Consider the following 15,662-nt stretch of genomic DNA (forward strand, 5'->3'; position numbering starts at 1 on the left):
GCCAGGACCTCCCCCCACTCACCCCCCTTGGCCCTCCCACTCACCCCCCCCACTCACCCCCCCCGCCCCCACTCACCCCCCTTGCCCCCCTCCACTCGACCCCCCCCCACTCACCCCCCCACTCACCCCCCTTGTTCCTCCCCCACTCACCCCCCATGCCCCCCTCCACTCGCCCCCCTCCACTCGCCCCCCTCCACTCGCCCCCCCCCCACTCACCCCCCCACTCACCCCCCCTTGTTCCTCCCCCACTCACCCCCCTTGCCCCCCTCCACTCGCCCCCCTCCACTCGCCCCCCCCCACTCACCCCCCCACTCACCCCCCCTTGTTCCTCCCCCACTCACCCCCCATGCCCCCCTCCTGTTCAGTGCCCGACCGTATGACAGACCAACTCAGAGGGAGGGGGGAGGGGGGAGAGGGGAGGGGGGAGAGGGGAGGGGGGAGAGGGGAGGGGGGAGAGGGGAGGGGGGAGAGGGGAGGGGGGAGAGGGGAGGGGGGGAGAGGGGAGGGGGGAGGGGGGAGAGGGGAGAGGGGAGGGGGGAGAGGGGAGGGGGGAGAGGGGGGGGCGTCTCAAGGTGGGGGCGGCGGGCGGCCAATGGCGAGTCGATCACGTGACCCTCGCGCGGGGGAAAAGGGCGGGAAATGCGCGTCTCTCGGCACGTAAACACATTCGCGTTGTTTTACATTAAACCCCAGGTTTGTTGTACATTAAACCCCAGGTTTGTTGTGTTGTTAACGCTATCGACACATGAGCCAAAGATGCGTGCATAATAAATTAACTTTTACGTTGAGTTATGTTTTTGTTTACGTGAGGTAACTACAGGTATGGTCAGCCGCGCTCGACCCCCGCGGGCTGAGGGCCTGACCCCTCAAGACCCCCTCGATTCTGCGATACAATCCACACCCAGCGGCAGCAGCAGCAGCAGCTGCACACACCGTGAGATGATCCTCGTCATCGCTCCGTCTCCACGGGGCTCGTTCCCTCGGCCGCGTTACTCCGCGTGAAGTGAGGGCGCGAGGAGACTTGAAAAGTCCCCTCACTACCACCTGCTCGCCATCACCTCACCATTACCTTACCATCACTACCAGCACCATCACTACCACATCACCACTACCACCTCAACATCACCACCACCTCGCCAGCACTACCACATCACCACCATCACTACCACATCACCACTACCACCTCACCATCACCACCACTACCTTACCATCACTACCACCACATCACCACCACTACCTTACCATCACTACCAATACCTCACCATCACTACCACCTCACCATCACTACCACCTCACCATCACTACCACCTCACCATCACTACCATCACCACCACCTTACCACTACCACATCACCACCACCTTACCACTACCACCTCACCATCACCTCACCACCACTACCTCACCACCACCACTACCACATCACCCGCCACTACCTTACCATCACTACCACCTCACCATCACCACCACTACCTTACCATCACTACCACCACCTCACCACCACCATCACTACCACCTCACCACCACTACCACCTCACCACCACCTCACCATCATCACCTCACTACCACCACCACTACCACCTCACCACTACCACCTCACCACCACCACCTCACCACTATCACCACCACCTCACTACCACCACCTCACCATCACCACCACAACCACATCACTACCACCTCAACACCACCACCTCACCATCACCAACACTACCGCCATCACCACCACTACCTCACCACCACCACCACCACATCACTACCACATCACCATCACCACCACTACCTTACCATCACTACCACCACCATCACTACCACCTCACCACTACCACCTCACCACCACCACCTGACCACTACCACCTCACCACCACCCCACCATCACCACTACCACCACCTCACCACCACTACCACATCACCACCTCACCATCACCACCTCACCATCACCACCACTACCACCTCACCACCACTACCACCTCACCATCACCACTACCTCACCACCACAACCATCACTACCACCTCACCATCACCGCCACTGTACCAATACCACTTCAGCACCAATACCACCCCACCATCACTACCACCTTGCCAATACCACCACCCCACCATCACTACCATCTCACCAGTACCACCACCCCACCATCACTACCACCTTACCAATACCACCTCACCACCACCACCTCACTATCACTACCACTTCCCCATCACTACCACCACTACCACCACTACCACCTCACCATCACCCCCAACTGCAAACAAATACAGTCCAAAGATCCCCCGTGTAGCCTTAGCAGACTGTAGGGGCAAGTGCTGTTAGCGAGTAGCACCTGTGAAGGCCAGAACGGCACACGAGGGGGTGGGTGGCCAACACCACGCCCGACCGCCTTTGTCTCCCCTGTGACGATGTTTACTACACACCGCACCGGGTACTCATTTGAGGCTGAATCGTCTAGAGGAGACCCTGGACCGGTTCAGATCATCGTCGCTGGAGTTGTGACGGTGACGTCACCACGGAGCCCGTGCCAGGCTAGGTGCACTTTGAGGCCACGTGAAGTGTCGAAGCCTCGGTGGCAGGAGGAGGTCACGGGACAGACCCGGCAGGTGCCGTGGGTTGGCTGACTGAGATGAATGGCAGATGCACCACCAGCAGTACCCCCCTACTGTGCCAGGCTAGGTGCAGGATGTCTCGGGACAGACCCAGCAGGTGCCGTGGGTTGGCTGACTGAGATGACTGCCCGATGCACCACCAGCTGTACCCCCTACTGTGCCAACTTGCTGCATTTTTGCTGCCCGGCGTTCCGCTCGTTGGTTGTGAGCGTCGCTCCTCTGCCCTTCGTTGTTGTTGGAGGGCGACTGCCTCAACTGCCCAGTATCAGCGTCCTTCTAGAGCAGTGGTTCTTAACCTTTTTGGAGGTACCGAACCCCACCAGTTCATATGCGCATTCACTGAACCCTTCTTAATTGTAAAAATGAAATATGATTTTTTCAAATTAAAAACATAGGTATATTTTTTACTGGTGCACAATCATAGGAGTCGGGTGTGTGTCTTAACCTCCGCCGAACCCCTGAGACTGACTCACCGAACCCCTGGGGTTCGATCGAACCCAGGTTAAGAACCACTGTTCTAGAGCCTACACAGAGGCTGTTCTTGACCATTCTCACCACCGCCATTCTACCACTTTAATGCTTCCGCCATCTTTTCTATTTTCTACCCCCCACCCCACAGAGCATGAGTATCGGAGATTCAGCCACCAGAGCTGCGGGGCCATTCCTGCTGCCGCACGGAAACTTCGTGGTGTTGTTCACAACAGCCACAACAGCCACCGGACAGCGAGAGCGACTATCCCTCGAGGTTCAAGCAGCCAAGTTCGACCCAGGGACCCATGTCTTCAAATGGAGCTCAGCTGGACCTCGCTGGGTGGCCCCAAGCCGGACTCGAACCCTAGACGTGTTGTTCTGCGGCCGCTCGCCAGTTCGGGGGGCGGTGCGATCGTGCGTGCTGCTGCATGTGCAGCAGGTCCCAGTCGTCATCGACGACGACGATGTTGACGATGTTGATGAGGTGGACAATGCTGAAAGGAGAATGGGGATCAGGAGGACGTGTCGGTCCTACGTGGTGCTGTCACTCGAGACCGGGAGATGCAGCCCACACCCTGACCACTTTGAGACGAGGTTGGAGTTTGATTCGCCGTCGGGGCCACGTGGTGCCGACGTGGCGTTGGTGAGCGGCTCTACGGTTGTGTGGTGGCGTGATGGGCAAATCTACGTGGCCACTGCCACCAACAGCACCAGCAGCACCAGCAGCAATGTGATTGTGCAGACGTTTGAGCTGCTGTCAACGATGGATGTGTTTTGGGTTGGCGAGTTTTATGGGCAGCTCACAGCTCTGGGCCGTACGTCAAGCAGCAGCAGCATCATCAGCAGCAATGACTGGGTCTTATCAGCAGAGTGGATCTCTGTGCCTCTGCAGAAGACCTCTTCACTGCCACCATCGGTACCGCCATCTCTGCCTGTGCCCCACGAATACGCAGGCGTCACTCGCTGCCTGTGGACGTCTGACCGCCAGGACGGGTTGGCAGTGGTGGCCGCAAAGGGTGATGATGTTGATGCTCGTGATGATATGGTGGTGGTGGTGATAGCCACCAGCGCGCGACAGCTGCTGGAGTTTGCCAGCGGTGGGAAAGCGCCGCGCATGTGTGCCTTGCCGTTTGGCGATGCGAGAGGGATTTTTGAGATGCGGAGCGGCTGGTGTGGAGATGGAGCGCTGCTCGTGCAGTCGGAGGGCGGGGGCATGTGCGCCGTTTGGCGGGAGACGTTTCAGGTGAGGGGCGGGTTGCTCTGGGGGTGGGGTTCATAATGGCCGTGTCGGAGACACTACCGAGCAGCCCTGAAAACCTGGATTTGAATCCGAGAAAATTAAATCAGGTTATCAGGTATAGCGAGTTAATGTTCTCAGCCTGGGCACTAATGACTGCATTAAAAAAAACGTGACTTTGTGTCTGGTTATGCAGTTTATTTTGCTAAATTCCAGCTCTGAGAAATAAATATATCAGCCCTCTGCTGACAGCTTAGCCCCGCAGAAGCCTATAACACCTGTCAGTTTAGATGAAGTTGGCCATCCAACGGTTGTTCAGGCTCAACCCTACCTGGCTTTCTAGATCCGCCAAGATCGGACGTATTCAAGGTGATTTTCTCATAGGCCGACGAATTTCTATGACTGCATTAACATTGATTTTACTCAACGCCGCAATCCTGTGTCCAACCCTAACCTGAGAGCAGGTGGCCGCTTGCTGGGAGGGCGTGAGGGCCGTGCTCGTGGGAGACTTTGCTGGCACAGGGTGCGACCAGGCCATGCTGCTCCACGGCGATTCCGCACCGAGAAATCCACTCCAGGAATTCACCATCACCGACCTGGGCCCCGTCGCTTACACGGTACGACCGGCGCGTGCACGGTCGCGCCTGCAAGTTGTGCCGGGTGGGCAACACGAAAAACGGTTGCCCCTTCGTGGGCCGTAAGAAAGAAGATGACGACGACGAATGTTGTCTCTTTTGGCAGAGTGTGGAGAGCGCGGAGGATGTGAAGGAGGAGGCGATGGAGGAGTCCTCGTTGGAGAAGTGTGAGCAGATGGTGCAAGTTCTGGAGACAAGACTGCAGGTGGCGCTCGCCAATCAATCCGCATTCTTAATTACCCTGCACATAATTATAAACGTTGAAATGATTATGATAATTATCGTATACATTAGAACCCCTCTTAATGACAGTGATTGGTTCCACGACACCGGTTGTTAAGCGAGTACAGGAAATGCACGTTAAAGGCTTTTTCACCAAGAAAAATGTGTAATAATGAAACAATGGATATTTATACATAAAAATACTAACAACATTATAAACGCATAATATTAAATAAACACGGTTCATAAATGCATTCATTAATATTTACTGTACCTACAACAGCCCGTCGTTTACAGGGGAATGGTCAGTAATCAAACATTGGGCTCTATGGAGGCACTACAACTACTATACGCCACACTATACGCTACACTATACACTACACTACTATACACGACACACTACGCTATACACTACACATTTGGCTCTATTGAGGCCCGTCGTTAAGGGATTAGTTATTAACAGGGGTGGTCGTTAAGAGGGGTTCTACTGTACATCTCTTTAGCAATCCACTGCTGGATGAAGGCCTCTACGGTGTGTCATTCGTGGGGGCTTGTTTGACCACGCTTCACAGTGGCGAGTGCCGGTTATTTTGCACGTGAAGTAGAGCAAAGCAGAAATATTGTGGATTCGCAAAGCGAAACGCAGTTGCAAAGTTTAAGGAAACCGACCATCGTGATGTTTGCCATTTCGTGACCTTTAATATCATGTCGTGAAGAATTGACATCGCGGCAACCCTGGGGGAAACAAAAATAAGCTGACAGCACGCCTCCTTCACATGTCTGTCCCTCCACCCACGGAAAGAATGCAGGCGTTTTCTTTGACAAATCTTATCCACCACATGGCTGTTTTTGGAGTAAAAAAAACATTTCAGCAGCATTAGTTTAATACGAGCAAAACTCAGGACAGATCTGGAAGTTCTCCAGCATTGGTTTAATCAGGTTTGCCTGACGTTTGATGAGACACTGAATGTCGAAACTGGCCCAGAGTTTTGATTGTATTCAACCAATGCAAGTGGAAAAAAAATAACTCCCAGAAGGCCATGTGGCCAATGAGATGTGTAACAAAATACATTAATATGTTCTGGGGAGGGATAGACATGGGAAAAATAAAGTCTTTTGAAAAGTTTATTTTAAAGATATGTTTTAAATAATTAACATGTTTAAAGTAGACCAATGAGATTAATTGCTTTGAAGAAAAAAAAAACATTTAAAAGCAGCTCAGCCCAAATTGCAAATACTGACCCGTGCCGTGAATCTGACAATCTTGCCGGGTGGTGGAGTGGCACGACAATAACTTTGGTATGAAGCCACTACCACGTGGGCCAACCCAATCACCAACATGGTTCGAGTGTTGCCTGCTTACGCGTTACTTGTTTTCCTCTCCGTCGACGCTCGTGGTTACCTGGCGGGCTAACTTTTGTGCGCGTTTGCTGTCCACGCAGGTCGGGCTGTCGGAGCTGCGGGAGCTACAGCTGCTGTCGCAGGAGAAGCAGCGCGTGATCGGACGGGCAGCCGGTGCCGTCGCCGCCATTCCGGACGGCGCTTCCACGCCGAGCCTCGCCGCGGTGCCGGTGAGAGGGGGTTCACTCGCTCGCGGGAAAATTAACGGTTCTGTAAGAAGTGGCCCCGGTGGTTTAGGGGGTTCAAGTATGTGTGTATGTTGAACGTCTTTCGCAACGTACGTAGCCAACCGCGTTAATCTGGCAACACGCTGATGGCCTTGTTGTCAGAGACACTTGGCCAGCACCGCTGAGAACCTGAGTTCAAGTCCTGGAGATTGCTGCCGCTCCAGCGTTTTCTCTCTGGGGGTTCATAATGGCCATGTCAGAGACACTGAGCCCGCACTGCACTGCTGATATTCTGGGTTTAAGGTGGAAACCCTCGGACTAGGGTGCTTCTCTCCGTCTCAGTTGGTTCTCAACGGCTATGTTCGAGACACAGCTGGCACCGCTAAGAACCCAGATTCACGGCTCAACTCCTCGAGCTGGATTCATAATGGGCGTGTTAGAGACAGAGCCGGTACTGCTGAGATCCTGGGTTCGAGGTTCAAGCCCTGGGTCTGGGTGTCTTTCCCTCTCAGGGGGTTGATAATGGCTGTGCGGCTGTTAGACACATTTGGTTACTGAGATTTAGTCACTGGGTGATCCCAAAGGACTCTACCGGGTCGTGTAATTGCAGGACATGATTGTTTGTGTTTCTTTGCAGTCAGGGTTGGTGTCGATGTTTGACGATGAAGTGGGGAACGAAGACCGTGTCCTTGAAGATGTTTTACAAGTAACGCCCAATAACTACAACACCCAGCAGTGCTACCACTACACCGCCTGGCACTACCACTACACCACCCTGCACTACCACTACACCACCCAGCACTACCACTACACCCAGATCTACAACCTCCTAGCACTCACAACAACAGCCTGCACTAGAACACCCATAATGCCCCTTAGCGAATGGGACGGGTACGATCATCACACGATGCATATCTCAGCGTCGCCGTTGCCACGGCAGGCCCCTACGGCTCCCCGCTGAGACGCTGAGATCATCTGCAATCTTCCCAGAGGGCAAGCTTTGGTGGTCCCTGACATTTCAAGCTTTTTAAATAGGGGGCCATACATTCATGATAAGAATACAAATATTCAACGTTATATAGTTGGTAAATATCTAATAAACGCCATTTTTTTTAGGCCTCATTGGGGTTCCACCGCTGGCAAGAAGAACACCGTTGTGCTGCTGTGTGTGTGCGTTCGGCTGTTGCAGGAGCCTGCTGTTGCTCTGACTGTCCGGGTGAAACAAATCTGGCAGCGCGTGATTGATGATTCCTGGGTCATCGGCGTTGACCTGGAGTGGACGAATGAACGGTGGGTCCCCCGCTTGCTGCGCTGCGTTGCGCCAGGTCGCTGCACTGCTAACGCACCTCCAGAAGCTGCTTTGACGCTTCTGTACGGTGACGAAGCCTTGAGGAGGTCACGTGGCCGAGCAGTCGTGCGTTCGTCGTTTTTCTGCAGAGGTTCACGGTTCGAATCCAACGGCCGCCCTGATTAATGCTATGGCTGTATTGACCAAAATAAAAAAAATTAACCACGTCTTTAAAAAGAGTGGGTCATTATTGTGTGCTGGCGTCACGCTCAAACTTGACTACATTTTGCAAGATCCTGCAAACTACTCAATTGGGATCTCACAAATAAGCAGTCATTGCTTCCAACACTACTGGTAGACCTCATAGCCTGAGCAGTGGATGGTACCGGTTTGTGGCTGCCTTCTGGCTTCTGTGTTTTCTTACCCGAGCGATCCAGATGGGCTGAACAACAACAACGATGATAATAGCGACGTCGCTGAAAACAGTAAAAATGTTTTCCAACCCTGCCGCACCCACCCTGCCTCGCTGCAGCCGCCCCCGTCACCTCCGGCTGCTCCTCCTCGATGAATCCTCCTCTCCACACTCTCCACGCTGCATCCTCTCCTCGCGTTGTCTCCCCCTGCACCCTCCTGACGACGCCGCCGTCGTCCCCCCGTTCATCCAACCCCCGTCTTCCGGGGCCGCTGGTCTCCGCTCACCGCCAGCTAAAAGGAGCCAAGTCCCCGACTCTCGGCGAATCCAGGGCGAAGCCACGTTTGACCGGTATAGTTGGTGCTCCGAATGAGAATTTTGAGATTTTGAGTTGATTATTGCTATAGTTTTGACACTGCATGAGTGAAATGTATGTTAAGAAGTAAACCTGAATGCTCCCTTGAAGTCACGGGTAATTTTGAAAAATGCTTCTTCTCAGCCTATAAGATTTGGCAGTTCACCAGGAATGATTAAAGTAAATCAGACAGCTGATGGGCCATGTATTAACCACAGCCTTTCTCACTTTCACCCCTGACTTAATTGATTGCATCTGCTCCACGTTCCGCCGTCTCATTAGCGGTAGCGGCTTCGGCGGCTCTGTCGTGGCTGTGACTCCGCTCCCCGTGTTCACGGGCGTCGGTGAGCGAGGAGGAGGAGGTGGAGAAGTTGCCAGTCGCTTGTTGCTGCTGGCACTCGATGCCGATGGAGGAGGAGGCGGCGACGACGACGACGATGGTCGGAGCGGCGCGATACGGGAGTCGGTCGAGGGAGACGCCACCAAGGCCTGGACGTGCGGCGTCGTGACCCTAGGCGCTCGCGACGTCTCCGACGGGAAGTTCGCCCCGCGGCTCTTTGAGGAAGAGGACTTGACGCAAGGTGACCATTTCATCATATTATTATGATGACGCTTGTTTACCCAGGAAAGCCTTGCTGAAGCTCAAGACGTTTTCTGAAGGGTCCTGGCTAGTTTTAGCAGTAGGTGGCAATGCTGCTACGTGTCATCCCTATTGAGTAATTTGCAGGTAAATTTTCGGCATTGCCAGTTAGTTACATTTCATGTTTTTTTTTTTGCTCTAAAAGAAAGCCCGGGAACCCAGAGGGAACCCAAGCAGAACAGGGCAGGAACAACCATACTCCTGCATGTGGGTTTAACAGCCTTCATCTTCCATCCAGCGGTGTTACAGAGGGTGCTGGGTCTGTGTCAACGTCAGCAATATTCCACTGTTGGTCATCATTATCATTGTCTGTGCTGATGTTTCTACGTCATTCCTCTCCACTCTAAGTGCCTCCTCTGATCCATCAGTCCATCTCTGTCCCGGTCATCCTCTGCTGCCTTCCGCTAGCATCGTTGCCATTGCGATTTCGGGATTGCTGTTTGGTGCCATGCTGCCCACGGGACCGTAGCAGTGTGCGTTCCTCAATTCTCTCTTGTATTGTTACATGACCCATTGACAGCCTTGACCTACAAGGCTGTCATTGGGTTAGCCCCACATTACTTACAGGAACTGATCCACTTATATACACCACCAATGAGGTCCTTGAGATTTTCACATCTCTTTCTCCGTATTCTGAGGTCAAGGCTGCGTTCCTGGGGTGTTCGGGCTTTTTGCCAGTGCAGCGCCAAGACTATGGAGCGCGTTGCCTCTGACAATGAGAATATTTAGAGCTATTTATATTTACCCTGAAACTCACCTCTTTAAAATGGCCTTTTCCCTATAGTTTTGGTCGTTTTCCGCTGGCTCTTATCTTATTTCCTGCTTTTCATACACGGCGCATTGGGATCCTTGGATGAAATGTGGCTTACAAATGTAAATTATTATTAATTTGTTCGTTCCATCTATAACGGGCTGGTTTAACCACGCACAAAGGTGCGCGGCATTGTGTGTAAATAATAAGCTCTTGGCCTTGTCCAGACCACAGCTCAAAGAACTGTATGTGTGGCCGTGTTTTACACCACTGACTCGCAGAGTTGAGAACTCGTGGGCATTCTAAATGGCAGCAGTGAAACAAAGGCACGACTGCAGTGACGTCCTCCTCACGTTTTTATTCATGCAGAGTTCAGGGGACTGCAGCAGTGCGATGCTCTTGCCTTCTCTTGGTCACCAGTTCTGATGAACCTTTCAAGAGTCGTTCTGAGCCACGAGATAGCTTCTGGTGACGCCGAGTGAAGCTCCGTTCCTTCCTCAAAAGAAGCGAGGGGACAAGGTTCGTGATTTGCTCCACGATCGTGGCGCCGATTTGACCGTGAAATAAAAGTTGACGCTCGCAATCTCACTCGCTCGTGTCCCGTTCAGACGAGGCCGCCCACGACGTTCAGGCCCTGTCGGCCGTCCGGCCGTGGGGCTCCCTGTCCCTGCACTCTCGCGACGTTGCTCTCGGCGGCGCCCTCTCTTCCCTGGTCTCCACGCTCGGCCGCGCCATTCCTGCGACACCTCCGTCTGTCTCCGCGGCGGCGGCGGCAGCAGCAGCTTCCGCATCATCGTCTCGGCCCACGCTCATTCTGACTTCTCAGCGGCGCCACGGGCCGCTCAGAGACACGGCCGTGCTGTGGACCCAGAAGGGACCCTTCGATGCTCGTTTAGAGTTCATTGCTCGGTGAGCTGTCTTAAGGCGCCACGGTGGTGTGATGTTAACAGCCTCGCTTGGTATACAGGAGGTCATGGGTTTGATCCCGACCATGGCACCTATATATTTGGAGTTTGCATGTTCTTCGTGGTCGCGTGGATTTTTCTCCAAGTTCTGCGGTTTTTCCCTCCACAATTAGAAACGTGCGTTTCGAATATTTAGCTGCTTTAAATTTCCACGTGATAAGCCACTTCATTGAGCTAGCATTTGTGGCCAGGTCGCTATATAGCTCAGTGTCATGCCAATAGAGTGATTTGCGGGTAATTTTTCAGCATTGGGATGTTGGCCAATACCAGTTAAAACATTTGTATTTTTTCATCAATGAGAGCAAACCATAGAAAACCTGCAGAACAGAAAGGCACCCAAGTCCGCAATCGAACCCAGGCCCTTGTTTCTGTGGGGCACGAGCGTGGACACTGCACCTCCGCCACCAACCTTCACACCCCTCACCACTTCCCTCTGCCGCCCCCACCTCTCCATGCCCGCATCGTCAGCTCGTCCGCGTCTCTGTGCGCGTTGATGGCTGCGGTGAGGTCCTCGCTGCCATGCGGTGCCAACCTCTCGTCTCCGGATCCGTCCCCGGGTCTCGGCCTCTCGCTCTCGCGCTGCCTCGACGTGGAAATCACCGCCTCCCTGGCTCACGGACGTCTCATTCTGGGCCCCTGCCTCCCGCCAGAACCACGAGGTGATACAAACAAGCCCCCCTACGCCAGTCCATTAAGGGAGCCTATCTCTTGTGTTCTCACCCGTGTGCTTGGAGACTTAAAACTCCTTACAAATATGCCAATGTGTTGTGCCCCTGCAGCTCTCTGTTGCCTGCTAATTAGAGAAACGCGTTGCATAACCAATGCGTGTGCATGGTTTTTCCTAACCCGTTTTTATGCCTCGTTTGTTTTGTTTCGTCTCATTTGAAAAATGTTCTCATCACGCCCGTCTCGTTCCTATTCTCCAGTTCCATCTTGTCTGTTGCGTCTTGTCTGTTGCGTCTTGTCTGTACTGTCTCATTTGTTTAATCTCTTTTATCCCTTCAGCCCAAAGGTAACAATCGCTCGTAATGCTCGTGCGTCCCGGATGACTTTGTGAACAATCCACTCCGGACTCATCCCACCGCGTCTGGTGTCTCGCGTCACAATTTAACCCGTCTTTCGCAGGCGGGGCCGGCGGCGGCGGCGGCGATGTCGCACGTGACCTGGAGTCCGAGCGGGGGGCATTCGCCCGGGAGACGGAGCGGCGTCGGGGCGCCGCGGGACGGGGCGCCGCGGAGGAATCGGCCGAGCGGCTGAGACTCGGCAGGAAGAAGGCGGCGATGGCGCGCGCGGCAACGGACGCCATCGCCACGCGGCTCGCGGCCACGATCGGACGCGGCGCTGCACGCTGGCAGTGTTGATACGGGTAGGAGGAGGACGTGAGGGAGTGGGACACGAAGGGGTGAGACACGAGGAGGGGGGACACAAGCGGGTGGAACGCAGGAGTGGGACACGCGGGAGCGGGCGCGAGGGGATTGTATTCAATGGGTGGTACACGAGGCAGAGCAAATAATCTACGCTTGCAATACTGAGATGAGTTCCAATCCACGTTTCAGCTGCCTGTGATTAAGCTGGGTTCTCATGTGCAGTGCGTTGATCGTCATAGCCCAGTCACTGGTGAGTGCACAATAAACCCCATGGTATTAAATGTGTTGCTATAAGAACTTTGCCTGTATTCCAGCTCTGGAAAATAAACATTTCAGTTTGACTGCCGTGCGACAAACACTGACAGCGTGGCTGGGGAAATTCTGCCATCCACCGCGTGGACCAACGGTCACTTGAAGGGATTTTGGAGGTAGCTCTGTGATATCCGCTTCCGTAGGCCATTCTCTGCTCTGCACGGGTTCTGAATGACGTGACGCCCATAGCACAAATCGCGATGAAATTGGTGGGGGAGAGACAAACAAATCTGAGTGTAACTGGGTGAGGGGTGTTGCTCCTGTCCATTCATGGCCATGAGCCTTTGATGGAAATTCCACATTCCTATGACAGGGGTAATTATAATAAAGTAGACTCTCGATTATCCGAATGCGGTTAATCCGATTTGCGAATTAACCGCGTACCTGAGATTTTGACAAAAATGTATAACTCACGGATGTACCCTTAGGCCCAAATTAATCATCTAAAATCTTACTTAATCATCTAAAAACTTACTTAAACATCTAAAAACTTACTGTTATTACTTGTAAATCTTTATTACAAGTCACGTGCTTAAACCGAACAACGACGTTGCTCCGGCTAATCCGAAATCCACGTGATCGCCTCCACAGTAGTTGCATATCTTTACAACAGTTTGATTTTGCTGATTGGCGTGGCTCTGCTCTCATCCACTCAGTGGGCCGAGTCTTCTGCGTGGGAGCAGGAAAGAGTTATTATCACTGAGCAAGCTCATCGTTCGGTCGATCGTTTGCCTTCGTTCTCAATCGAAAGAGTATTGTCTTCCGTTTACCCACATTCGTGGTTTTTCGCAAAGAGATCCGCGGAAAATGTTTCTATTTTTGGATTATCGGCGATTTTGAATTATGCGCGGGCCGTCCTGCCCGTCATTAGCGCGGATAATCTAGAGTATACCGTACGTGTATATAGGTGCCTCTGTATATTTGTGATGTGAAATAAATAACCCCTCTGTGTGATTGTACATCGTTTGTGTTTGTACGACTCGGGGATGTGATGCATGGGGCATTGTGTTCATCACATTTGTACATTTTTATAGCAGCGGGGAAGCAATATGTAAGTTTCTTGTGTTCACTGGACTTGTGATACAGTAGATAATCGATTATCCGGCGGCTTCGAGGGAGGAGAGGGGGCGCCGGGTTTAAAAAACGGCGGATAATCACTACGTTATCTGTGTAACACGCAGTAGGCTTTCGCGGCCAATATCATCCTTAATAGAGGTTTTTGGGTTAGAGCGCGTAAACATATAAATGTGTCGTTAAAACCCGCCACCACCCGACACAGCCAACTAGTAAGGGTTGTCACGTAAACAGAACGTGGCCAATTCGTCACTAGTACAGCACTCGTGTATAGTGTAGTGTGTAGTGTATAGTGTAGTATACTAGTACAGCACACTGGTGTGTTGGAGAGCCAAGCCACAACATTTACAATCTGAGCACGACGTTTCGCTAGTAATTACAATTTATGAAGCTAACACCAAACCGAAACCTTTTACAAGGAAATATGTCTGCATTAACCACAATGCTTGTGGTCAGAATGAAAAAAAAACATTCTGATAATATATGCATTGTCTTTGAAACTGATTGGTCCACACCAGAGACAGCTTTTTTTTGAGCCTAGTCTCAAGGACGCTGTACGCCTTTTGGCGTCCTCTGGTCTAACACCGTTTGAGACTAGGCTCAAGAAAGCTGTCTCTGGTGTGGACCAATCAGTTTCAAGGACAATGTATACATTATCAGATTATGTTTTTTGTTTGCATTCTGACCACAAGTATTGTGGTTAATTCAGATATGATTTTTTGTTAAAGGTTTCAGTTTGGTGTTTTAACATCTTAACACGTGTTTTGTTGCCAGAAAAAAGGGGAAAACCTGTTTTCATACTCGGATAATTGATGATCAACAGGAAATGTAATGACATCACATGTGTAGGGATTGATCCAGATGATATGCGCATGCCCTCTACCTTTGGGCTCACACCCAGACCCAGGGCTTGCGCCCAGATTCTCAGCGGTGCTCCACAAGTGATTTTGACATAGCCATGATGAAACACCTCCATGTGTGTGTGTGAGAGAGAGACCCAGACCCTGGGGCTTGAGCTCAAGATCTCATTGTGAACCCTCAGAGAGGAAGAGACACTCGGAGCAAGGGCTGGAACACAGAATCTCAGCGGCGCTGGCTCAGTATCTCCGACTCGGTTCTACGCTGACGCTTATCTGTGCCTCTCACAACATGGCACCGTCACACGCCCCCGTGGTCCAATGCTTTGGAGGTAAGGGTTGGTGGATCACATGTAGATTTCTAGATTTGAAGTTTTCGTGACTGCAAGGATCCATACTCTTTGGTTCTTTCGGTAAAGTCACGTAGATGAAAAAAAATATATATATATATAAAAATGAAAATTACTAAATTAAATTACGACGTTTCGGAAGCAACACAAGTCTCCGTCACAGCGTCCACTCCAGCAAATTATTTTCTTGCTGTGGCTGTCTTACCTGTTGACAGAGGCTTGTGTTGCTTCCGGAACGTAATTAAATTTAGTTATTTTATTTTTATTATTTTTTATTTTCACCCACGTGACTTTACCGAAAGAACCAAAGAGCACGTGTATATTTGTGAGACTCCCAAACCTGATCGGCCTTTGAAGTCACAAAGAGGTTGAGGAGGCGCAGGACGTCGCCACGATGTTTCTGTTGAGCTTTGAGTGTTAGCCCCATATATTCACATTACCATGTTTGGTTTTCCCTGGACAGCCTCATTGAGTCTCAAGACGATTCTTCAGGATGGTCCTGCCAAATTGTTGTAGTAGGGGTGGTGTGCATTGCTGATTTGTGTAATCAAGAATGAAGTCAA

At 52.1% G+C, this 15,662-nt stretch overlaps 1 protein-coding gene across 1 annotated transcript; it reads left to right on the forward strand.

The window, feature by feature from the left end:
• The first annotated feature begins 2,847 nt into the window (after window positions 1-2,847).
• On the forward strand, window positions 2,848-12,508 carry FANCB (FA complementation group B). Its single transcript, XM_078881227.1, has 12 exons — window positions 2,848-2,901; window positions 3,215-4,309; window positions 4,768-4,920; window positions 5,045-5,143; window positions 6,603-6,731; window positions 7,366-7,434; window positions 7,918-8,018; window positions 8,549-8,779; window positions 9,066-9,364; window positions 10,783-11,083; window positions 11,608-11,798; window positions 12,265-12,508. The coding sequence occupies exons 2-12, from the start codon at window positions 3,218-3,220 to the stop codon at window positions 12,498-12,500; spliced, it is 2,901 nt and encodes a 966-aa protein (XP_078737353.1). The 5' UTR covers window positions 2,848-2,901; window positions 3,215-3,217; the 3' UTR covers window positions 12,501-12,508.
• The last annotated feature ends 3,154 nt before the right edge of the window (window positions 12,509-15,662 follow it).

This window comes from Lampetra fluviatilis, chromosome 60 (genome assembly GCF_964198595.1).
Source record: "Lampetra fluviatilis chromosome 60, kcLamFluv1.1, whole genome shotgun sequence".
Taxonomy (NCBI): Eukaryota; Metazoa; Chordata; class Hyperoartia; order Petromyzontiformes; family Petromyzontidae; genus Lampetra; species Lampetra fluviatilis.

Coding starts and splice junctions, on each gene's coding strand:
- FANCB (XM_078881227.1), top strand. CDS start 3,218: ATGAGTATCGGAGATTCAGCCACCAGAGCTGCGGGGCCATTCCTGCTG. Junction 7,435..7,917: donor TCCTTGAAGATGTTTTACAA/GTAACGCCCAAT, acceptor CGGCTGTTGCAG/GAGCCTGCTGTTGCTCTGAC. Junction 11,084..11,607: donor CGTTTAGAGTTCATTGCTCG/GTGAGCTGTCTT, acceptor CCGCATCGTCAG/CTCGTCCGCGTCTCTGTGCG.